This window comes from Stylophora pistillata, chromosome 14 (assembly GCF_964205215.1).
Source record: "Stylophora pistillata chromosome 14, jaStyPist1.2, whole genome shotgun sequence".
Taxonomy (NCBI): Eukaryota; Metazoa; Cnidaria; class Anthozoa; order Scleractinia; family Pocilloporidae; genus Stylophora; species Stylophora pistillata.
The window spans coordinates 1,556,128-1,579,166 of NC_142532.1; the positions used below are offsets into that span (position 1 = coordinate 1,556,128).

The 23,039-nt window shown below is 39.1% G+C and overlaps 4 protein-coding genes across 6 annotated transcripts; 3 read left to right on the top strand and 1 right to left on the bottom strand.

The window, feature by feature from the left end:
- Positions 1 to 95: 95 nt before the first annotated feature.
- LOC111338389 (uncharacterized) lies at positions 96 to 4,270 on the bottom strand. Of its 2 annotated transcripts, none has more exons than XM_088744813.1 (3): positions 4,251 to 4,270; positions 3,562 to 3,688; positions 96 to 2,937 (listed from the first exon to the last, which is right to left on the bottom strand). In XM_088744813.1, exons 2-3 carry the CDS (start codon positions 3,617 to 3,619, stop codon positions 497 to 499), a joined length of 2,499 nt encoding a protein of 832 aa, XP_088600939.1. In that variant the 5' UTR covers positions 3,620 to 3,688; positions 4,251 to 4,270; the 3' UTR covers positions 96 to 496. The 2 variants fall into 2 exon arrangements, with proteins under 2 accessions (XP_088600939.1, XP_022800609.2); XM_022944874.2 differs by having other exon boundaries at positions 3,562 to 3,811.
- A 34-nt stretch (positions 4,271 to 4,304) lies between these two features.
- Positions 4,305 to 7,870, top strand: LOC111338397 (uncharacterized). The gene is made up of 2 exons (XM_022944885.2): positions 4,305 to 4,463; positions 5,380 to 7,870. Exons 1-2 carry the CDS (start codon positions 4,400 to 4,402, stop codon positions 6,834 to 6,836), a joined length of 1,521 nt encoding a protein of 506 aa, XP_022800620.2. The 5' UTR covers positions 4,305 to 4,399; the 3' UTR covers positions 6,837 to 7,870.
- LOC111338390 (uncharacterized) lies at positions 7,272 to 10,092 on the top strand. The gene is made up of 2 exons (XM_022944878.2): positions 7,272 to 7,398; positions 7,947 to 10,092. The coding sequence occupies exons 1-2, from the start codon at positions 7,356 to 7,358 to the stop codon at positions 8,300 to 8,302; spliced, it is 399 nt and encodes a 132-aa protein (XP_022800613.2). The 5' UTR covers positions 7,272 to 7,355; the 3' UTR covers positions 8,303 to 10,092.
- On the top strand, positions 9,953 to 22,322 carry LOC111338380 (uncharacterized). Of its 2 annotated transcripts, XM_088744811.1 has the most exons (14): positions 9,953 to 10,091; positions 11,068 to 11,171; positions 11,440 to 12,507; positions 13,027 to 13,514; positions 14,044 to 14,265; positions 14,432 to 14,618; positions 14,702 to 14,986; positions 16,570 to 16,614; positions 16,993 to 17,025; positions 18,194 to 18,298; positions 18,659 to 18,709; positions 19,092 to 19,121; positions 20,628 to 20,918; positions 21,842 to 22,322. In XM_088744811.1, exons 2-14 carry the CDS (start codon positions 11,111 to 11,113, stop codon positions 21,913 to 21,915), a joined length of 2,940 nt encoding a protein of 979 aa, XP_088600937.1. In that variant the 5' UTR covers positions 9,953 to 10,091; positions 11,068 to 11,110; the 3' UTR covers positions 21,916 to 22,322. The 2 variants fall into 2 exon arrangements, with proteins under 2 accessions (XP_088600937.1, XP_088600938.1); XM_088744812.1 differs by lacking the exon at positions 19,092 to 19,121.
- The last annotated feature ends 717 nt before the right edge of the window (positions 22,323 to 23,039 follow it).

Here is a 23,039-nt window from a genome sequence, read left to right on the forward strand (position 1 = left end):
AGCTTAACAACGTAAAATAGTAATGATTGAAAATTTCGACCACGGGATACCTCTTGCATGGCATCTTAGCTTTGCAACTAAGGTTTCGCTGTTAATTAAAAAGGAGAAAAAACTTTTAATTGTGAGGGATTTTACAAAGAACCAAACAGAGCATTGTACAGAAAAAGGGTGGGGGGAAGTTGAGCCACGTGAGAGCAAGTGAAACGACCTTATGGCTGTAGCATTTATACGATTTGGATAAAAACCGCATTTCTTCACCTTCACATTCAGTTTAAGTTAAGTGTTCTGTACATGTTGATACTCCGTTTCAATCGGTTGCACATAATTTACCCTGACATGCATTGCTTTACGGATAGTTAACAGTAGATTCAGCTGTGGGTTGTGCCCCCAGGCTGCGATGTGCGCATATTTCACACTGCATACATTATATGTTATTCATTACATTTCGTGGCGTTTTATCGGTTTTTCCTTAGCACGAAATAGGATAACCTTTAAATTATTTGGAATTAACGGGTCTTCTGATCTTACTTTTGGTATCATACACCTCAAATTGTTTTGGGGCTATGATGTCTATTATCTTCAGGTGTTTTGAATCCTTGGTATGAGAAAGTTTAACGCGCACTGGACCTTTGGATTTGATGACTTTTCCTTTACCTTGTATGATCTGTCCGTTTTCTATTTTACTCCGCAATTGAGAGGAGTCCTCCAAAGGTTTACCGTTCAGTCGGATGAGCACCTTACCAAGCCCAACTCGAAATCGACGAGATTTTCCAGGAATGGTGTCTTTTGAAGCAATTGATGGTGTGAAGTTTGGTTCCATTGCTACCTTGTTTTCATAAAACTGAGCTTCAGCAGGACTCATCTGAGAGATTTTGAGGTCTGAATTGGCGTTGGGGAGGCTTGAAGAGGGTTTTGGGTTCTCCACTGGTTTAGGTAGGATATTCTCCTTGAGGGCGGAGGAAGGAGACATCAACTGATACCTTGAAAATGCTTGGGCAGCCATAAGATTTGACGTTTCCGGAGGAGGAGGAAACCTAGGGAAATAGCGACTTGACGCCATGAAACGAGCCGCTAGATTATATTTGGATGGTCGTATCTTTGCATGTGGCGATAAGCCTTGGGAAGGTTCTGGGTCTTCATCTTCATCCTCGTCCTCGTCGTTTTGTTCAGTAGGTTGAGCATCTGGACCACGGTAGTCCCCTGTTTCTTTAGACCCATACATTCTATCATTGAAGTAGTTAGACGTCTCCTCGTCGGCTTCATCATCGTCTTCGGAGTCTTCCTCTGAAAGGTTTTCTTCAGCCCCGTCATCATCACCTTCGTCTGGACTGGGGCTGTCACCTTTACCGCGGTATCTGCTATTTGGGTATCTTTCATCACCTTCGTCTGGACTGGGGCTGTCACCTTTACCGGGGTATCTGCTATTTGGGTATCTTTCATCACCTTCGTCTGGACTGGGGCTGTCACCTTTACCGGGGTATCTGCTATTTGGGTGTCTTTCATCATCTTCGTCATCCTCGTCATGATCACCCTCGTTTCCGTCATCGTGGGACCTGTTATCATCTTGTCCTTCCGTGCCACGATCCAAGACTTCACTGCGTTGGCGCCCATCCTCGTCCACCCACCGATGCGCTGGACCGACCTCCCGTTGACCAACCAGAGAAAGAATAGAAGGAGTCATTTGCATTCCACTTGAAATGATGGGCTGTTGTGGTTGTTCCAAATGTGGAAAGTTGCTCTGGGGGATTTGTATTTGTGACTGAGCCTGAAGAGAGTAAAGTGATCGTATATCAGGCTGCTGATTGTTAAACAAAATCTCTTCTTCAGCCTCCGATGGTAGAATGTAAGGCGAACTTACAGATGGCGTTTGCACTTGAGGAACCTGAAAGGCCGGCCCCAGTGAAAGTCCGTTACCAAGGTTCGCCGTTGATGAAGAGGGTGAATAATCGATAGGAGCAGATGCTAGCTGAGACATGGATGAAGGAAACGTTCTCCGAGTGGTGAAGGGAACAACCGTGGGACTTGTACCTGCATAACCATTATATATTGGAAGCAAAAGCATATCCGGTCGTTCACCAAATGACATCGATTTCGGGTTCACGGGTGCAAACTGTTGTTGCATTATCTCCTCCGTTTGTTGTAATTGAGAAGGTTCAGAAAACAATAAAGAATCTCGTCTTTTAAAACTTGGAAAAAATTCCTCGGTGGAGTGACCAGCACCTCTTAGCATGGGGCCAGCGAAATCATCTTGGGAGAAAGACACAATATTTGAAGGAAGAAACTCATCATGATAAATCGAATGATGTATTTTGCGCGATTCATGTCCTACAGAGTTTGGAGAAGGCGATCCAATAGAGCCGTAAAGTCTCAAGTCTTTATCTCGCGATATCTTTTCGTCATAATCTTTATCATTAGTTTCATCGTTATCATCAATAGAAACAATGTGAAGTCCGGATTTGTGATGTCCTCTGTAATGAGATGAATGTCTGCCATAATCATGTGCTCTGACACGAGGATGTTCCACTTTCACTACTTTCAGTTCCTGATCGTCTCCGTCGCTGACTGTGTCAGTGTTTTTACTATCACCATTTTCGGACACAACCTCATAAGCATCGCTTTTCTTCTGATTCTCTTGGATTTCAGGTGGCCCATCATCTTTCTTAACAGATTGCCCCTTTAGTGCAGGTCCTTGATAACCTGGCGAATCGTCATAATTATAAGTAATTGGACTTCCTTTAAAAACATTTCCCTCGGCGGTCACACTTTTTCCATGTTTTTCTATGTTTGCCATTGTATCTTCTTCCCGGTTTCTCTTGCGTGTTAGGTCATCTCGGAGAAATATAATTTCCTGACGCTTGCGGGATTTGTTGGCTGCAATATTTTTGTGGCTATGGACTGCTCCTGCAGTGCGTGCTGGTGCATTCTGTAGGGCAGTTGCTAGAGTGTGCAGGAGAAGTAAAAAATTAGCCAAACAGTGCAACATAACGGGGCAGTCGGGCAAAATTTATTCTCACAATAAGTGGCGAATCTCACTGTTGAAACTTCTGGTATTTACTGAATTGTCATAGTTTCCCTTAAAGTTATGGTCAAGTGAGATCGCTGGCGCTAAATGTCAACAAATTTAACACTCGTCACGCCCACTTCAGATTTTTGTTTGTATTAAGTGTGACGACTTGTAGAACAAATAAGGAGTCAATTGATTTCAAAACCACGCCGGTGATTCCTTCCAAATATAATCAGGCAATTATTCCAAGTTGTTTTGAGTTGGAGTTCAAGGAACAAAATGTCATCATGTGTTGGAAGTTACCAGTAGGACAAATTGCCTTGGCCATTTTACATGGTAAAGGCAGAGATCTGCATGTGACACTACAGTTTAGTTTATTTTCTTATTTCCCCTTCAATTTGAGCTAGACACCATAATAAAATTTTACTTTAAAGAAAAAAAATATATAAATTAAGCAATCGGAGCCCGCTTGCGTGGAGCGTCTGAAATGACGACAAGCACAAGCAACTCTTAAATAATTTTCCGTGACGATGGGATTCAAGATTCACAACACAGACCTGTCAGAGTTGCCAACAGAATAAACAATCCGCCAGTCCATCGGCTTCTGGACACCATTACTGCTCATTCACCACCATGGTTGTTTTATAGCATTTCGAACATTTATTATTTCTCTAGAAGAGAATCCTATTTGACGGAGAAGACCAACACTCAATGGAGACGAATGATGTAATTCGAAATGATCACGTGACCATGTTCCTCAGAATATTACAGTTAAAGCTGCAATTGCATTGAAGTTCTTGTTGGTTTCTGCTATAAATAAAACTTAAATTAACCGTTATAACTAGCGTTTCACAAAGCTAAAACATTTGAAATCCTTCTATAGAACACGCGAATCCATCAAATAGCATCGTTTTTCTTTGTTAAATGGTGAGAATAATGTTAGGATTTACAGTGATTTTAATAATCATGGTATATACCATTAAAAATTATCCGTCAAAATTTTTTCCAAGTCGAGAATAGTTTTAACGGAAGAAAATAATTCCTGTAGCCAAACGAGTTAAGAAGCGAAACGGGGCACCTGCTTCCTTTCGACAGAGCTTCCTCGAATTTACGCACTGTCGTAATCAGAAAACGAAAAATTCCCAATCATTTGTTTTAATGAGCGGCGATGATTTGTTCTGAAAGCTAAAAAAGGTTTGAAAATAAAGCTATAAACACAAAAAGCTATTAGAAAACCACAACAAACCTGCCCAGACGAAATAAAATATATCCTGTGACGTCAAAAAGTTTTAAATATTGATGGCTCACGGTAAAGATGTTCAAAACACCCGTTGAAAATACCGGGTTGCTCAACTTAATAAATGTACCTCTCGGTTAAAGATTTTCTTCTATACGATGCATTACCTGTTATTAGTGATACTACTTCAACGATTAGCTGTTCCAATCCATTCCAGACATGGTAAGTGAGCTGAACAGTGAAATGTTGTGTTGTTTGACAATGTTAAGTACGTCTAAAAATATTTCAGTAATGACGATCTTATTTAAACCCTGAAAATCTACTAGCTCTTTCGATTTTCCTTATCATAAACACTGAAATTGTACATGCTTTTTCCCTTAAATAAAAAACATGTCAGATTTTCTTCGTTATGAGATATCCTTTGTGAAAAGAGGGTAGGTGTATCAGAGGGGGCAACATCATAAAAATAGGTTATACGAAAAGATAAGAAATTGATCAAAATTAAGCAATGTATGCCATAAAATTTTGAAGTAAAAGCAATAACAAAATCAAATTCTTTGCGAGCCCTGGAGTAACTTTGAAGAGTGGGCATATTTGTAATTGAAGGGGCGTAAAGGTATCATAATGATACATGCCGGGTCTGCCTCCGCTGTCTAGTAGGTGGAAATGGTACTGTTTGAAAAACGTTAGAAACAAATTTAGGCAGCTTTATTGCTACCGAAACTGCGGTTTTCGATTTTAGATGGCGACGTTTCTATGTGACATGACAATTCTTTACGTGAGGACAGATGATCTAGCTTTGAAATTCGATTTCCACATAAACAAGATTTTTCCACGAATTCCCTCGAGCCAAACATGACTAAACTAAAACGCCCGTTTTTGCGAATTATTTACCAACTAAAAGGACTGAAAGCATAAAGTCTGACCAAAACATGCTGACCATGCATCATAACATTTTGGAAACCTCCCTAGTGATTGTGATAAATTCTTAAAAATTAAACAGAGCAATTTATTTCGCAATGCAGGGACAACTTAACTCGTCCAAGTTCACCTCTTATTGTTTTGCAGTAGCAGTTAAAATGAAGAAAGTTTGATGGTTTATATCTTAGATTGCAAAACCATTTTTTATACATATCAGATAGAAGCGAAAGAGAAAGACACAGTTTCGCTAAGAGAGTTCATGTCGCTAAGAAGGAGGAACTCCTTGGTGAGGATACCAACAGAATCGATCAAGCAGAGTACAGCTTACAGAACTTGGTCAGTCCAGAGAGATATGAAGCCAATAAATTCTTTAACAAGCCTCCTTCAAAAGAAATAGGTGGCCTCAGAGTGGATACCATGTCCCCAGCTCAGGTGTCGTTCATCCAAAGCAGTACCCAATGGCACAAGTATTATAAGCCAATGCCGTCCTCGTCTTATCCATCCACCATTTATCCCGAGGATCCTGTTTTGTTCCCGGGGGTAAAGGCTTCGAAGGGACAAGAAACAAGAGAAAGAGATGGGTATAATGGGGGAATTTCCGATTTAGAGAACGAAGGTGTGACAAGGCAGCATCATATGAACAACGAATGGGGCACGAATTCGTATGGATCTTATGGTGACACGGTCGGAGGAGATCAACGTCAAAGCGATTACGAGAACACTCCATTTACCGACAAAAGCTGGTGGAATCCAAAAACAGAAGGAAAGAACGCTAATGGTTATGAAAGTTTAGATGGCAAAACTGTCGCTGTTCCTGAGCCAAGAAATTCTCAAGATGATCTTCTTCACTCAGAAAGTCGTTTTGTCGGTAGGTCTCATGAATTACTGGACGGAGGCGACATGGGGAGCATCAGGCACAACTCTAATTTGTTGGGTGGCGAAAAACTCGGTCTCCTAAATAAACTGGAATCTTTGAAGGAAAATGGTGTTATACCTCAGGAAGAGGAAGAAAAGGTGTTCTTTAATGGAAATCAGAAATTTCTCACCCACAGTGGTGTTGCAAAGCCACCCTTAGACACGCCTCCAGGGCCCTCAGAAGGCCTCGGTGCCGCCCTAGCCGAAGAGTTGCTTCAGAAAAATAAAGGGAAATTCAGGGATGAAGGGGAATCAACCAATATTATAGAAGGAATACGTGAAGCTGCTTCGGTGCTTGGGACAGGACAGCGAGATATTGATGAATCAAGTTTGCTTTCTAAGCCGCTGCTAGACGAGAAGGCCACCCAACGGACTACGATGTACCACAACAATGATTTCGACAGCGACACAGGGCACTTGGTATTAATTCGAAGTCATCAAGTGAAAGAAAATTACCCGGGAAGAAAATACGAGAGGAAATTCGACAAAGCAGTCGAGCAAAAGCAGCTCGTTGCTAGCCGATCAAATAGAGTAAAAACAGATGTTGCAGGGCAAAGAGCTAGTCATAAACTAAACTCACAGCAAGCAAAGGCCGCAGCTACCAAGAAACATCTTTCATCACTCAAAGAAAAACCTTGTAAGCGTTGCAATAAAGCCTTGCTAATGAAAAAACTTTCTCTAACAGGAAATACTCACCGGCCGCTCAAAGGTGGACAAAGTATTCGCACTGGCAGTAACGTAGAATTGAAGGCTAAATAAGAACTAATCGTTCTGGTTCTTTTGTGAGTAGTCAAATGTCATTAACCACCAAGCGTTCGAGTGAAGACTGTAAACTAAAACGCTAACGCATGTAACAGAGGCGAAATGAGATAGACAAGAACTTCTTAACTGCATAATGAAAGCTCAAGTGTGTTATCGTAACAATATTGTTGTTTAAAGCTTTGTCGGAGTCAATAGAAACACAAATAGTTGAAGATTCTTGGTGAGTTTTTATCATTGACGAGCGCGTTCAAGAGACTCAATGTACAAAAAAATTTTTTTTCTAATCTTGAATATCAGTTTGAAAAGTATTCAGTGACTAAAATTTTTTAGCAAAATCGATATTGTGTGTATGTAGTCCGGTGATACCGCTAGGAGTGATGAATAAAAATGATTTTTTTCAAAAACGGAACCTTGAAAACCAGTCGGGTGAGTCACAGGTGGATAACTGGTTGATATCTCCCCTGCCATCCAGGTTAAAGATAACTTACATTTAAAGCATAGCAATGATTGACGACAATGTTTTTGTTTCTGGCGTTATTTTGTCTTTGCTTGAAGCCTGGTAAGTTTCGTTTACTTGTGGATCATTGACATACGAAAACAAAAGTTATGTTTAGTTAAAAGTTATTTCTAGTTGGCATAAAGACAGCAAGCCTTAAAACAAAACTTGAGGTTACTTTTTTATGAGCAATGTGAAATGTCCTAGGTTGTTAAATCAAACATAAATCGTAATTTTTAGTAGCCGCAATAACATACGATAAAAATCATACTTAAAAAACTGTACACGTACAGTGGAGGATGTGGTAGGAGTTTCAAAGTTTTTGAGGGAAGGATTTCCCGCAAATCCAAATTTGTGATTTAGATGGTAAAACTAAATTTGCTTAGCAACGAGCTACAGCTTATTAATTAATTAGTTAGCTAAATTTCTTTGCAGCCATTGTTATATTATTGAGTAAAAATTTTGTTCGAGTTTCTGTTTTCTTTTGATTTTGTTGTTTGAGCTTTAATTAAAGTTGTAGTTAGTTTTGTTGGAAGCGAGGATTCGTGGTAGAGATCAATTTTATGTGCTATTGGACGTTAAGACCTATAAACTTAATCTTTTTATTAAAGTTAATTGCCGTCCAACTGAGTACGAAATGGGAGATCCCTTTTATGTGCCAGTTCCGTTAGCCCTTCTGGGGGGACGTGGCGTGAACTTTTTATCCCATCAAACCGAAGCTTTTGGTGACGAAATGAGCTCCCGGATCAGCGAGCAAAGTAGAGAGGTGGCCAACTTAGGAGACGAAATACAACAAGACACAAGAGAAAAAAGTCAACAGATCGAAGACATTGGAAGAGAGGTAGACGCCGACGAGTCTATTCCATTCCCTGCAAGCCAAGCGGGTGGTGAGTTCCCGGGTGTCGATGAGGACGACGGAGAGGGAAATGGGTACAACAGTTGGCCAACGGAGGAAGGAAGCGACTGAAACCTTCGCATTTAAATCAGGAGAGCGGAAATAAATTAAAACGTGTTGTGTGTGTGTGTGGCGGAGGAATGTTATAAACGAACTTCTGATGCCAAAGTATAATAAATGAAGGCACAGCTTTGCTAAAATATCAAAGCTACTTCATATCATGTCAGGTATATAATGATGACCTTCTATGGGTGGGAAGCCAAATAGTAGATATATGACTCCCAGTCATGACGTTTGGACCGAGTGCATGACTAAGGGTCAAATATTTCCCAACCCGTCCGACCAAACTCAGTCAACAAGCATGTTATCATTTCGTTTCTGCTCTATCCATGTAATCCTCTCTTCGTGCATTCTTTCCACTTTGTATTTCACAAGGCCATAAGAGCCGTGAGGCTGCTTCCGACTCTCCTCGCGCCATCGCGTTCAGGCCTCGTAAGGAGATTAAATTACAAAGTATACTTCACCAAAAGGGTGGTCGTGGCCATACGGATCATTTAATTAAACACAGGTATTGATATTTGTTAGAAGAAACGTGCTATAGATGGGCGAAAAAATGGTAACTACTTGTTAGAAGTCTTTGAAAGATCACAGGTCTCCTCTATTAACTATGGAAAGATCAAGTAATAATTGGAAATGATATGTTAGAAGAACTGCGTTACTTAAAAGGCCTCATGCTGAATGCATGTAGACAAATTATACATACCGATCGATCCTGCTTGATTACTCTGATTAATAGTCTGTCTTGAACACTACACATTGACTTGTACCCCGATAGACGTTATCTTTTAATAAATTTTTGGTCTGCGTTTATAAAGTTTATCTCTGTGTTTAATGACTCGTTTCACGTAACAAACCTTTATTCAGATGTACTGAAATTCTCAAAACATCTTTTAACGCAAACGGCAGCAAAGTATGATAGTATTTGTAAGTAGATGAGACGTTGAGCGAAATGAGCGACAGGCTGGATAGATTTTACTTTTGAAAAACCCCGAGGAATGCAACAGCTCTGGGTAAGATGGCCTTTTAATGTTCCATCGACCTTTTGAAACATGCCATACATTTGAAAAAAAAAAACATTTAAGCGGACAAGCAAAGTCTGCTCAAGACTAACCCGAAGTGACTGTCACATCAGCCGCGTATGATAAACAACTAGGTCCCTTTATCACTTACAGAGCCGGTGTAAGCCAGGATACTTTTCTTTCTAAAGTACGTCCTACAAAAGAAAGTCAAAACAAAGTCAATGATAACGGGTGGTCATACTGCGCTCTTAACCTGTTTAAAAACTTTGCCCTCATCGATTGATTTTTTGGCAACGGATTTTCTTTGACAAGAAGCTTTAAGAAGATCGCAAAATGCTAAGGAAGGAAAAACAAACAAAAAGCAAAAAAAGATGAACAACTTTTTCCTAATTCTTAGCAAGGTAATGTCTCCTGTTTCCTTCGTCGAGCTGGCTGTAGCCCACTTCATGTAAGGAAAACCACCAGTCATAACTGGTACAAACCGGTGTCTCTTCAACAGTTTTATCACTCTTTCCTTCTCTCAGGGGATTAACCTCCCTAAGACTTGCCCCAAAATTTTCCATCTAACAAAAGTTATCCATAATTTGAGTACCGCCCAGCTGCTTTCCTGTCCTTCCATTACTGAGGTAATTCATGAAATCAAGTATCAGATAATTTTTCGTGTCCAAATTAGGCATTCTCTGTCAGGGTCCATAATTTGTCATATCGCAAGCCTGGTGAGTCGTGAAAGATAATGGAGGAATATCAAATGAAATGTTTTGTCTAGGAAAAACTTGCAAATGGTAAGTAAATTTTAAATTTGTATGAGTGGTTTGCGAATATATTTGTGATCCCAACTTGTTTTGACAAGTGGTTTCGATTCAAAGACCTGGTTTGTGTTTACTAATTACGACATTTACAGCGCAAGAAAAATGTCATAATTATCAACTATATATATTATTTTACGATCTTTAAAGCTGTGTATTTCAAAATCTTTCTCACCTAAGTCTTTAGTAAAAAATCCTGTATAATACATGACAGCCGAGCAATTAATTACAAAATGACTTCGACTGGTTCTTCTTCCTTGATGATAAATATAACTCTAAGTTTGTGTTGTGAATCCCCGCCAAAAAGGGGGCAATCCCACACCTGGTGAGATTTTGTTCTAGATGTCCGTTTGTTTCAGGATTTAGCCTGTTGTTATATTGAACGCTTATTTGTGCATATTTTAAAGAATGCAAAAGAGGAACAGTTCGCAAGGTAACGCAACATGTTTATATGTAGTGTTGAGCCATTTGCTCTGTTGAAAACAGCCATGATCAAGTTGTGATTTAGTTTAAAGTCAGAGCAAAAAATGTCAAAGATCAAAACGCCATGAGGTTAGGAAAGTGTATCTACAGCAAAATTACAAATGGCCATCGTAATTTTTTCCTTTTAGCGTTGTTGGGGTTTTTACCGATTTTACACGATCAATTTCACCTCTCATTTACGAAACCGTGCTCCATATTAACAGAATTACTAACAAGTTGTTAGTTCTTTCAACGGTTTGTTGATCTTAAACTGGAATCACGGCTTAGTCAGCGTAGTTACAAATGCTGAAAATGACCACCAGTTAAACCTTTATTTGTTGACACAGTATGGTGAAAACCTGCAGCCTTTAGTATTCCTCTAAAGGTGGTAGGTTTTGTTATAAATATATATAACTTAAAGATATGATTAACTTAAACATTTCTCTCTGTATTATTTATATAGACGGTAAATTTCTAATTTTCTCTCCAGGACAAAAGCCATGTGAAGAGACTAGAAGAAATCACGGCTTGTAATGAATAATTTACTGGTCTTATTGTTCATTTTACTGGTGGAATGGCCTTTACCAAGATCAGGTAATAACAGAAGGTTCTACCAGTGAAGTCCAACCCAAAGAATTTCCTTTTCATATTTATTTTTCCTTCTGTTTTATTTGTTTGTCTGTGTTAACGAAAAGAAAAATATTCACTAAATGGCCCTGAAAAAACTTATCGAAACAAAATTCCTGTCTCTCAATAACCAACAACTTTTGCGGTCAGTTCCAGAGACCAGAAAATGTGTTGCAATCTGTTAGCCTTAAAATTGTGCGAAAGACAGTTCATGTAAATGTTTAATTTATTGTAGCGCTTTCGCAAGCTCCTAATGGATCATACGGAAGTAGAACATACTACCAAAGCCCAAGGGACAGAGAACTACCGGAGACAAAACCACATAAGTTATATGCACATGCACCAAGAACTGATACGAGAAACAATGACTGGAGTGATGAGTATTCCCCAAGATTTCAATACAACGCAAATAGAAGGAATGCCAACCTTGTAAGTCTTACAAGAGGAGCTGATTCTCAAACGGACAAAAAAATTAAAGGGGATAAGGAACCATCGAACAATGTTCATCGGGCACAAAGAAACACATCAAAAAAACTGACAAGATTTTCGTTGACGACGAAAGGCCTACTAAACACGAAAGGTGTGGAAGGCTCTCTCAGAGACAGGTCTCCGGTCAAAAAAGCAACACTTGCAAATCCACGATGGACAAGGAGTCGGGGAGAACGCAAAAAGAAGAAACAATTTATTGTAGCAAACTGGGGGGGGTTAGGTTTAGGAAATGGTTTAGGAGTAGGCCTAACAGGCACAACGACGGACAGTTATGACTCCAGTCTTAATACGGGACTTGGGACAACTGCGTATGGAACAGGTCTTGGTACCAGTTATTCCAACGACTATGGTGCCAGCCTCGGGACGTTGCTACCTACTGGTTACGGGACGGGTGGCGCAAACGTTTTGGGTTCAAATGCAGTGCTAGACGCCAGACATAACTTTGGTTCAAACTATGGCGGCGCTACAACAAGCAATGGGCAAAGTCAAACAGCGTTAAGTGATCTGTCATCAGCAGCTCTAAACTCGTTATCCGCACCACAAGCTGGTGGAGTCAACTCCTTTGTGTCAAACTTAGGGGAAACAGGAGGGGTATCAGAATTGAACTCAATTAACTCGCTCAGTTCCTACCAAAATAACGGGTTGGACATGCTGGGAAATACAGGAAACACAGCCTCAACTGGTTTGAATGATTTTAACTCACTCTCAGGGGGAATCTCACAAAGCCAACAGCTTGGAGACGGAAGTGAAAATTTATTGAACTCTCTGGAAGAGAAGCTTAACATGGGTGCAGGGGGAAGGCAGGGAATAGGTGGTAAGTTATGAATAATTCATAAATAGTGCCAGGATATTCAAGTGAACGGGACTGGTTCTCTTATAAACTTTAGTCGACAAGTGATTGAACTAAGGGAGTTCAAAGGAAAAGCTCAGATGCAAGTGCATTGGAATGACTACATCAGCGACATTTAGCTGACTTGAACATACAACTTGAATAATAAGATGAAAAACATCCTGAGATACAGTCCACAAATCGTTGTACTAATTAAGACAGAGACTTTGAAAAATAAACGGGTTACGAGGACATATACTAAAACATAACAATTGATGTCAAGGAGTGACAGGCATAATTCTTTGTCTATAAATTCAACACTTAAAATGTAGTTCTAACTATAAAACTCTTCGTTAAAGGTAAAAAAAGAAGCAATTTGAAGACATAATTAGAACAGACATTGAATTCAAAGGCCTAAAACTTACTGCTTTGGGGATATATTAAACATGATATGAGATTAACACTCTGTCTGATGTTATTGTCAACTGTCTTGTAAATTAACAGCAATGGATCTTGGGATGGACGAGCTTGGTGGCAATGGCATGTCTGATAGTTCCTTGCAGCAGCTCCTGGGACAAATCATGGCCGGTGGGGGAGGAGGTGGGGGTGGAGGTGAAGGAGGTGGTGGTGGCGGTGGTGGCGGCGGCGGAGGAAGAATGGCTGGCGGTGGCGGACGCATGAGTAGCAACAACGACAACATGGGAGGGGAAATGGGAAACCTTGATCTTGGATCACTGGGGCTTAACCTTGGGATGGGGAACGGGATGGGAAGTAAAATGGGAGGAAATGGGATGGGAAATGGAATGGAAAACGGGATGGAAGGACTGGGAGGCATTGGAAACATGGAGAATAGTATGGGCAATGATATGGGTAATATAGGAAATGGGATGGGAATGGGAATGGGAATGGGTGCAATGGGACACAGGTTGAAAGTAGGAGGAATGGGGCATGCTGCAGGGTCTATGGGTGGCCAGGATGACACTAATTCTGAGGTAAGTGAAATGTTAACGTTTAAAACAAAAATATTAATAAGTAAGCAGAACCTTACAACATGGCAAAGGCATTTTTACCCGAACCCTCTTATCGCCGAAACTATAATACATAGTTGGAAAATTTGGAAAGAGAAGTACCAAAGGCCCTTCTTGTCGCAGAAACATATTGTATATTTAATAACTATTTACTTAAATGGAGGAGGCTAGTAGACGACATTTACCGAATTGCGAAACGGCCAGGTAAATAACCACCCTCAGCCACCGACTCTGAGGGCGCTACTCCCGCGCGAGTTGCCAGGAAGTGAATTGCAAAGGATATTCCGAGTTTGAGTAGGCAATCACAGTGCACCTTCAACACTATCAAGAGTTTTACTCTATGCTTAATTAATCACTTCTGTGTACTTGAGCGCTTATTTAAAGCTCATTACAACGATCGTCTATTAATCTGCGCTTTTGAAAAAAAATCTTTTTTCAAATATAAAGGCTCAAATGTCGATACAACGATTATCTTTTGCCTTCTTCTGTGCAGTTAGAGGATTCACAGCCTTCTGATGCACCCGATGAGCAGAGTTTACCTAATTACATGCAGCGTCCTTTGGCCATCGCACCTATCGTCCCTGGACAAACTGTGCATGCACATGCCAGTGATAAGCCTAAACGACCGAGCTATTCAACAGCATTGTATTCGCCCGCAGAAATGGCTTTGAAGGTTCAATTAAAGGCCAATAGGGAACATCAAAAGAAACTTAAGGTGATAATTAAACATTAGCTCCTAAATATGTTCCTACGCATGGTTCAACAGATCTGTCTTGTCACCCTTTTTCAGCGAATATTGAGGAAAGGAGGTTTACTGAACAACTTATGAATACAGCAACCTGTCACGATGAGTGAAGTTTGAGTGTTATTGTTATTTGCAGGATTTGAAAGTGAAATTACGAAGACTGCGAGCAAAGTTACGGAAACTCAAGGCTGAGTATAAGTATTCTGAGGACGAAGAGGAATCTGAAAAGTCGGAGATGTCCACACTTCAGGATTTAAAGAGGGCAACCGAACAGGCCATCAGGGAACTACAGGTTGAAGCTATGAAAGCGAGCAAAAGAAAAGGTTTGCAAGTTTGACTTTTTGGAATATCTACTAAGAAACGATACCAATCCTGATATTAATTTTGCTATTATGTGAATTCTTAGGTGTAAAAAAGCTAATTTTCATTCACAAATTCCCCGAATCGGATGGAAACAAATCCAGCAAGTCAAACACCCTTGAGGACCTGGGTACCGACTTACTTGCACTTATCGAGTCAAATAAACCCTCTCCTGCACCTAGTTCCAGGCCTCTGCTCCCAAAACCGGCTGCACCGTCCACTCAGGCCGCTCAAAAGAAGGAGCCTGTGGAAGATGACACACCATCACTCACAGCACTTGAAAAACAGGCGGAAATGGAAGTAAATTTTCTTTCAAAGAAAAAAGAGAAAGGCAATGTCTTATTCCTTCATTAGCTGTTTAGCACAAAACGTTACTTAAACTGATTTACCTAAACCACGAAATGAGAAGGATCTTTTTGTTATAGAGAAAAAAATAGACATTCAAAACTGCATGTGGCTACCTGTATGGCACAATTTTTATGACAATGGAAAGAACTAGAGGTTGTATAATGACATTGGAAGGTAGTGTAGCAAAAGACTTGTCTCGTATGCAAAAAAGAAACCTGCTGCATCCCACAAATGTATGAGTACCCTGTTTCACAGGAGAAACATGATTCAAGAATGTATTGTCTCATTGACATCAAGAGAATATCAACAGCTTCTACTCACTTGTTGACTTTCAACCAATAATTACATGGTAACTAATAATAATATTAACAATAATAATGATGATAACAATATAATATAATAATAATAATCTAAAGGTACTAGTTCGCTATAAAACGATGAGCAAAGATACGCTTTCGGTAAGTCTGTGCAAGTCCGTTCATTTGGACATTGCACCGTCAACTGCACAGCAGAAACCGAAGGAATTCAAAGAGAAAAGCCCCATTAAATCCCCTTGGGTCTAGTTAAAGTATCTCATTTGACTTGAGTTTTTGGTGGAAGAAAGACCACACTTACACACTTCATGATCATTGCAGCAAACAAACGAGCAAAATCCCACAACTTTAAAACATATATTTGAATTTACTTATGATTACTCTGCTAGCCATTCACTAACTGAGCAGGGATATTCTTCGTTCATTAACTGTTGATGGAAATGAAAAATACTTTCCGTGAAATCATCGACTGTTTTTAAAGAAAAATTGTCGTGAGACTCATTAAACTTGAGTTTGTTTGACAAACCGTTACTATATTTGAATTATGCTTTGGTGGATGCCACTATGAAATTAGTTTGATATGTTTATAGTCTTCTGTAGTGTCACGGTGAGAACAAATGATAAAATGCTCTTTCTTCTGAGAAAAAAATATTTCTCTCAATTTTTATGATGCACCAATCACACCTATGAAGATATTTCTGCAAGGAAAACCTTTGTTTTAAACCGCACGCAGTCCTGAAGAGATTGCGAGTTGTTTATCACTTTCTGCTGTCTTTCGTAGTGTCACGGAAAAAACTGAAAACATAATGTGCAAGTGGCTATGAGCCAGAAATCTCAAAAGGAGAGAACTCAACTGTGTATCGAGTGCAGATATCGGAATATTTAGGTACTCCGGTAGCACCGGGAAATATCGGGTCAAAATTGGGTTAGTTCTATTGTTATACTTACTCACTCACTCATCTCGACAACACATGTCCTATAGGTTGCAGTAGCTACAAAAACAAAACCAGTAGAGGTAAAAAATGAATTGAAGTTTCTTTTGCAAAACTGAAAGACAAATCATTATCAAGATCGTACAGCTATATTTGATGAGGTCACTTGTTAGCCATTGCATGATACAAAGACAGTATTTGAGATGGACTTCAAGTAGGTCAATGGCACTTCTCTAAAATGTGTAGTAGTAATATCAATTACGTTTTAACTAATATGAACTCTCCCACTCGAACTCTCCAAAAATTTTGAAAATCAACAGGTAAACCAAAAGCGTCAAATCCAGGATTGAAAATAAAAATTCCAGGTATGTTATCAATTAAAAAGAGGTATATTTTATAGGAGAAATCTCTTTTTGTAATGTTTCTAGGTTAAAGTCCAAAATTTCAAAACTACACATTAGTGACTTGTTGAAGCACTTAGATAAAAATATCTACATTTGAATTCTTTGAATCATGATTAATATAAGCTTGAAGATGAAAAAAAAGTAAATAAGACACCCAAATCTGAATTGCCACAATGCTTTCTCCTAAAGAAAAACTTAGTTCCTATTAAGCCTTGATACCGACGGAAATTCGTTGGCTATATAATGTACGTTTTCACCAGCAAATTGTTTTTATACGTGATATCAAGAGAAGAACTTTTCTTATCTCATGGTCTTCTGGCTTTGTTTTTTTGTTTATAGAAGCAGCTGATATCACACCTAACCAAACTACAGGTGAGTCTAACATACTTTGATGAGATAAAAAGTATCACTATAGTCAATAACCTTAGATGATAACTTTTTCTATTGATTCGGTTCGTCAACGGTCACTGTCCTCAACTGAATAATTACAGCTGATTATGCCTGATTCTTTCTTGCCAGTTAGGTCATCTAATACAGTCAAAGAAGAATTGTTATGATGACACTCGGCAACCTTTCAATCAAAGTCAAAAGATTTTTATTTTTGTAAGGTAAACTCCACTCTTTTAATAAATAGCGCTCAAAATGTTCCAAATGTAGTTCTCAATATATCTGGTGGAATAAAAAGATTGCCTTACCAAGCGATCTGATTTTTGTATCGTTTCCCAAAGAAGGGTCTTACAGCCACTTCGAATTTCCCGCGGCCGCCACATGTAGGCCTAGCCACAAGTTGCCGATGAATCCTAAAACGGTTGCCGATAAAAGTTTCTAAAATTTTCCAAAAAGTTGCCGAAAAGTTGCCAAAATGTTTCTGCTTTTCGTACCTTTTTTGGGTGTTAAAGATTAAAAACTCGCACATTGCTTCTTATCAAAATTTTATTTGTCAAAGTCCAATGATAATATCAGAGGTTCTTTCCATTTCACTTGATCAACAAATAGTCACTGTAATTGTCCGCCATCTTGAAAAACGTGCAACGTGATACCGCTCACCTCGTTATAAGGCATCACAAAAATCAACCCATGGGGGGGGCTCTAATTATTGTATTTTAGAATAAATTGAATAAATGTCTATCGAAAACTGACCAATGTGGCTCAAAACGTAAAGAAAGTGGCTTCAAAGAACCTCAAAAAGCTCAAAGTTTCTGAAAAGTCTAAAAGTTTCCAAAATTCTAAAAAGTTCCCGAAAATCTCAAAAGTTGCCGAAAACTTGCCGAGCAACTTGTGGCTAAGCCTAGCCACATGAATAGTGCGCAATGCACTTTGCGCTGATGAGTTGTACTATTGCTTGGTGTACTTGTGGTGTAGTGTTTCACTCTTGTCGATGCTATATTTTTGTCGTCTGAAGAATCTATTTAGAAGAACATTTGGAACATTTTGAGCGCTACTTGTTAAAAGAGTGGAGTTTCCCTTTTAAATTGTCCTTAAGAAATAAACTAGAAACTATTTCTTACTTTATTTCTTACAAATAAACTTTGTATTTTAGCACCACAGTTCAACTTGCCAATAAAACCACAGCTTATAAAAACAGCGGGAGGTCAGCGGTTGCTTAATCCTCTTCAGCTTAACAACCTTGCCCAAATACTACCAGGTATCAACTCTTTGCCAACCATTTTCTACGTTTCAAGCACTCTAATTAATCTATGCGCAAAGTAGCCGCTGTTGGAGCCTAGCCAAGGACATAATCATGTCTTTTGTTATTGTTTATGGAAACAAAACTAACTTTAATAAAAACACGAAGACCATGTAATTGACACAAAAGAGCTGTAAATGGTTTATGAACAAAATACTAGACATAGAAAATTAGTTAACACGTATGCTTATGGAAGTCAACAATCATAAATAACACTGGACGGTATCATATGTATCACGTGTCATGTTGCTACAATTTTTTTCTGCATCTTAAGTACAACTAGTCTGCATGTCTAAATGTAAATTTATTTTTTACCAGAGCCTATTGATAATACAAGAGCAAGAAAATTTGAGCCATCCCGGCCACACAGTAAGATCATTTATTTTGAAACATATTCAGTGGAAAAAAAGCCCCTCACAAATCAAAAATGAAATTTAAAAAATTTTATTTCTTAGACAATTTTTCAGCTGGTGAAGTTGTCCTCAACAAACTAACTGTTCTTTTCTCTAGACATACAGGCTGTTAAAACGAGATAATATGAAATAATGAATGAACAACTAGAGTGCGTACAGCCAAATCCTAATGTTGACTGTTATTATAAAATCAGTGTAGTTTGACTGTTAGGGATTATTGATATTCAAACCAAAATACTCATTTCATTAAAAAGAGTAACGTCCTGGTTCAAAATTGTCATTCATTTCTAAACACATTGCTTTGTTTGCCCTTGAGTAAGACAAAAGTTTTTTTTAAGGTGTACTAAACAAGGAAATACATGCTCCAGGTAAGGAATTATTTATAGATTGAAACAAAGTTTGCATATAACACACATTTTGCATATACATATCTAATATAGAGCATAACTATAAATAATTTCTATCAATACCATTTAAACAACACATGAGTGGTTCCTGGGTGAAAAAACAACAGCAACTAATTGAAGATGACTTGAAACAATCGAAATGTTAGAGATTTTCATCACACATTGTTGTAGGTTTGAAAATCAATTTCATGTAAACAATCCTAACCAATTGTGATGAAATTTTGTGGGCCGAGGCCAGGAACGTGTTCGATAATTGAGTCAGTTTGCTAGACATAACGTCTCGTAGACATAACGTCTTGTAGATTCGGCCCTCAAAGCTTTTAGAGCGAGACAAAGAGCTGAGCGAAAAGGAGAAAGACCGTTACATCGACCCAAGGAGTGGAGAAAGGTGGAACGAGAAAAGGAAAAGAGCGAAAGGAAATCCAACTGGTACAAACGCGGCGGGAATGAATCAGTAATTTTTGTACCAGCTACGCCCAACTCACGGTTACGGAAGGAATACCAGACAGAAATAAAGCAGCAAGGTTTCAATATTAAAGTGGTGGAGAAAGCCGGAATCGCCATTAAACGACTACTCCAAAAGTCCGACCCATTTAAACCGCGACAGTGTGGACGAGAAGACTGCCCAGTGTGTAGCACAGGTGGAAAAGGACCGTGTGATAGAGAAAGTGTGACGTATGAGATTAAGTGTATCCAGTGTAACAGCGTATACGTAGGGGAAACAGCCAGGAGCGCGTATACCAGAGGGAAAGAGCATACGAAATCACTTAACAATAAGGAAGAACGATCTGCATTGTGGAAACACTGTAAAGAGAAACACAATAGAGAGGTAAAGCAGTTCCGAATGGATGTGACGGGGGTTTATCACAATGACGCGATGCTGAGACAAATAACTGAAGGAGTGAGGATAAATAATGTGAACGAAGACTCGCTTATGAACTCCAAGAACGAATGGAACTTTTTTCAAATCCCACGAGCTGTGATTGATACATCATGACCGCTTACATGAAGCCTGGAAGAAGTGTGGACATTTCAGAGTCACTTATATGAACAATTATTTATGAGTATTTTAAACATGGCGGAGTACTACTGATGAGGATCGTAATTGATCGAAATCGATTTGGAATTCCGCTACATTTTTACAAGTGACTTTTATATACCATTTTACACGTTTTTACAATTCTTGTATTCGTTTTATAGTAGTTTTTAGTGCGTCGAACGTGACTACGAGACGTTATGTCTAGCAAACTGACTCAATCCTAACCAATATATCTCGGTAATTCAAATGTTCCTTGAAGGTCCCATATATCGGCCCCCCGACAGCATGGTCCTAAAACAATCATAAATGGCAAAAATTTATGGCGTTTCTGTCATCTATTTCTTAAAATGACTAATTGCTTTTCAATCAGACAAAACACACTAACACCATTGTACGTGATCTTAAGCATTCTATGGTTCTGGTTGCAGGTTATTTCAGCATTGGCTGTTGGAGGGATCAGCCAGAAAGAGCACTACCCAGTTTGGAGGGAATATTTCCTATGTTGGACGGAAATGATTATAAATTCCGAAAATTTGCCATTAAGAAATGTGCAACCATAGCAAAAGTACAAGGATTTCCAGCCTTTGCAATTGAAAATGGAGGGCAGTGTCTTGGTGGAAAAGATATACTTCAGACATATAACATGTACGGAGCTTCAAGAGCGTGCAAGGTGGATGGAAGAGGAGGACCTTGGAGTATGGAAGTCTACAAATTTACAAGTAAGTTGTTTTACCTGAACTGTGGAACAAAGGTGATATCGTTCGAGTATTTTTCTTACTTTCCCATAGAGCTCTAGGCCAGGAAGAACCGATCCTAACTGGAGTGTAAGCTTCAGATTGAGCTAACCGCCTCCCGGTTAGCTCAATTGGTTAGAGCGCTGGACTGTTGTGCGGGAGGTCGAGGTCGATGGTTCGAGCCCCGGCCGGACCAACACTCAAGGTCTTAAAATAACTGAGGAGAATGCGCTACCTTTCTATAATATCAAGAAATGGATAGACATTCTAGTATTCTCGGATAAGGACGAATAAACCGTAGGTCCCGTCTCCTGCATCTATTAATTAGTTAATTTGGTTAGGCAGGGGGCGTTAAAGAACCCACTCACGAGATTACTGTGATGTGGTCTGGCCTGTTTACTGGGAATTGGGGGGGGAGGGGGCATCTTCAAATAAGTTTCCTTCGATTGTTTGTAAACTGCTGGTGCAGTCCGGCTAAAGTACCCCGAAAAGTGTTGTGATGCGCATTTGATCATATCCACATGTTGATTTGCGCAATATAAATATTAAATTATTATTATTATTATTATTATTATTATATAGTTATTATTATTATTATTAGAGAAGCTCATAGGTATTTACATACTAAGAAGGGTTACTACTCTTATTGCTCTGGGAAAAGTTGATTTCAGTGACTGCTAGTTGAAAACTTCAAAATTAAGTTGTCCACTAACTTCGGTGTTCAAGAAAGTGGTAATCTTACTTTCCGCTTTAAAATCATTGAGTTTATGTGTGAGCTTGTTTCTAGCTTTAGTGCTTAAAGAAGTAGTCTGTGGTCCTATGACAGTTATTGCTAAACTGACTTTGGGTCTCATTTGATAAGTATTCCTCTTTATTTAGATTAATTTCAAACAATGTTTTCTTTGTAGAACCTTCCTCATCCCGGCGAGGTGGAATAGCTCATCTACAAAAAGTAACACGTTTATTGAGAAGAAAACACTGAGCAATAGTAAAAAACCTGCCAGAGTAAAACATCTGCCAGGGATTGATAACCGAAACAACAAATTTGATTTTAAGACCCTTTAGAGGACCCTTTTAGAAATACAAATGCACCATTGGGTGTATATTGACATGAGAGTTGTCATTCTCAAGTCAACACAAAGACTTAATTATGGTAAAATTTCATAATGTGATGGTGTTTATGAATGCCAAATTCATAAATTTACTTCCTCTAGTGAAGCAGCTATATTGAATTCAGTTGATATCAACACAAACGCTTCAAAACTGGAAACGATTGGTGAAAGTATTCTCTGGGATCATGGATATAAAAATCTCTACATTTTTTGTAACAAAAATATGATTAAGTTTATTCCCTCTGAAAGGCATCATTAAAAAAAAAATGAACGCAAATCTTTATGCTTGTATTTACTCTGACATTTGACTATTACACCAGGATGTAATGTTCATACAAGTTAAACTCTGTATATTTAGTCCTACTCTAGCATCTTCTAACATCTGTCCAACTCTACCCCTGGATCATGTGCACATCACCCGATATATCGACCGACTCTCGCTGGGCCGATACGTCATCTTATTGACCGCTATATCGATCGAGAGTCGATCGGTATATCGGTCGATGTGTCTACCGATATATCAATTGAGACTCGGGCGATAAGTCGACCAGGAGTTCTGCTGTATTTTGTCTTAGTGGAAAAATGAAAGAATTCATATGTTAATTTTGTCGCTTGCGTTTACTAGAACAAAATGTGGTTCTAAGGAATCGTGCTAATCAGAAAAATTGTACGTGCTAAACACCCGTGTAGTTAACGAACCAACCAGAGGGGAGCTCAGTAACTCCCGTGCACAGGGTTTCATTTAATAAAACTTTTGCACTTGTCAGCATGGCACCTCAAAAATGCTGGGATGAAGCCAAGGATGCGAAAACTCTTAGTCTTGCATTTGCACGCTCTACGTGGATGCGACATGGAGCTATTGATTTTGTCGCCCTTGCCTCACTCTCTGTAAACTTTCCATTGTTGAGAAATGGTGGTATGTTCACTGAAACACCTCTTGGAACTACATCGCTGATGAGAAAACCTTTTTCTGCCAGAACAAGATCACCAGCAC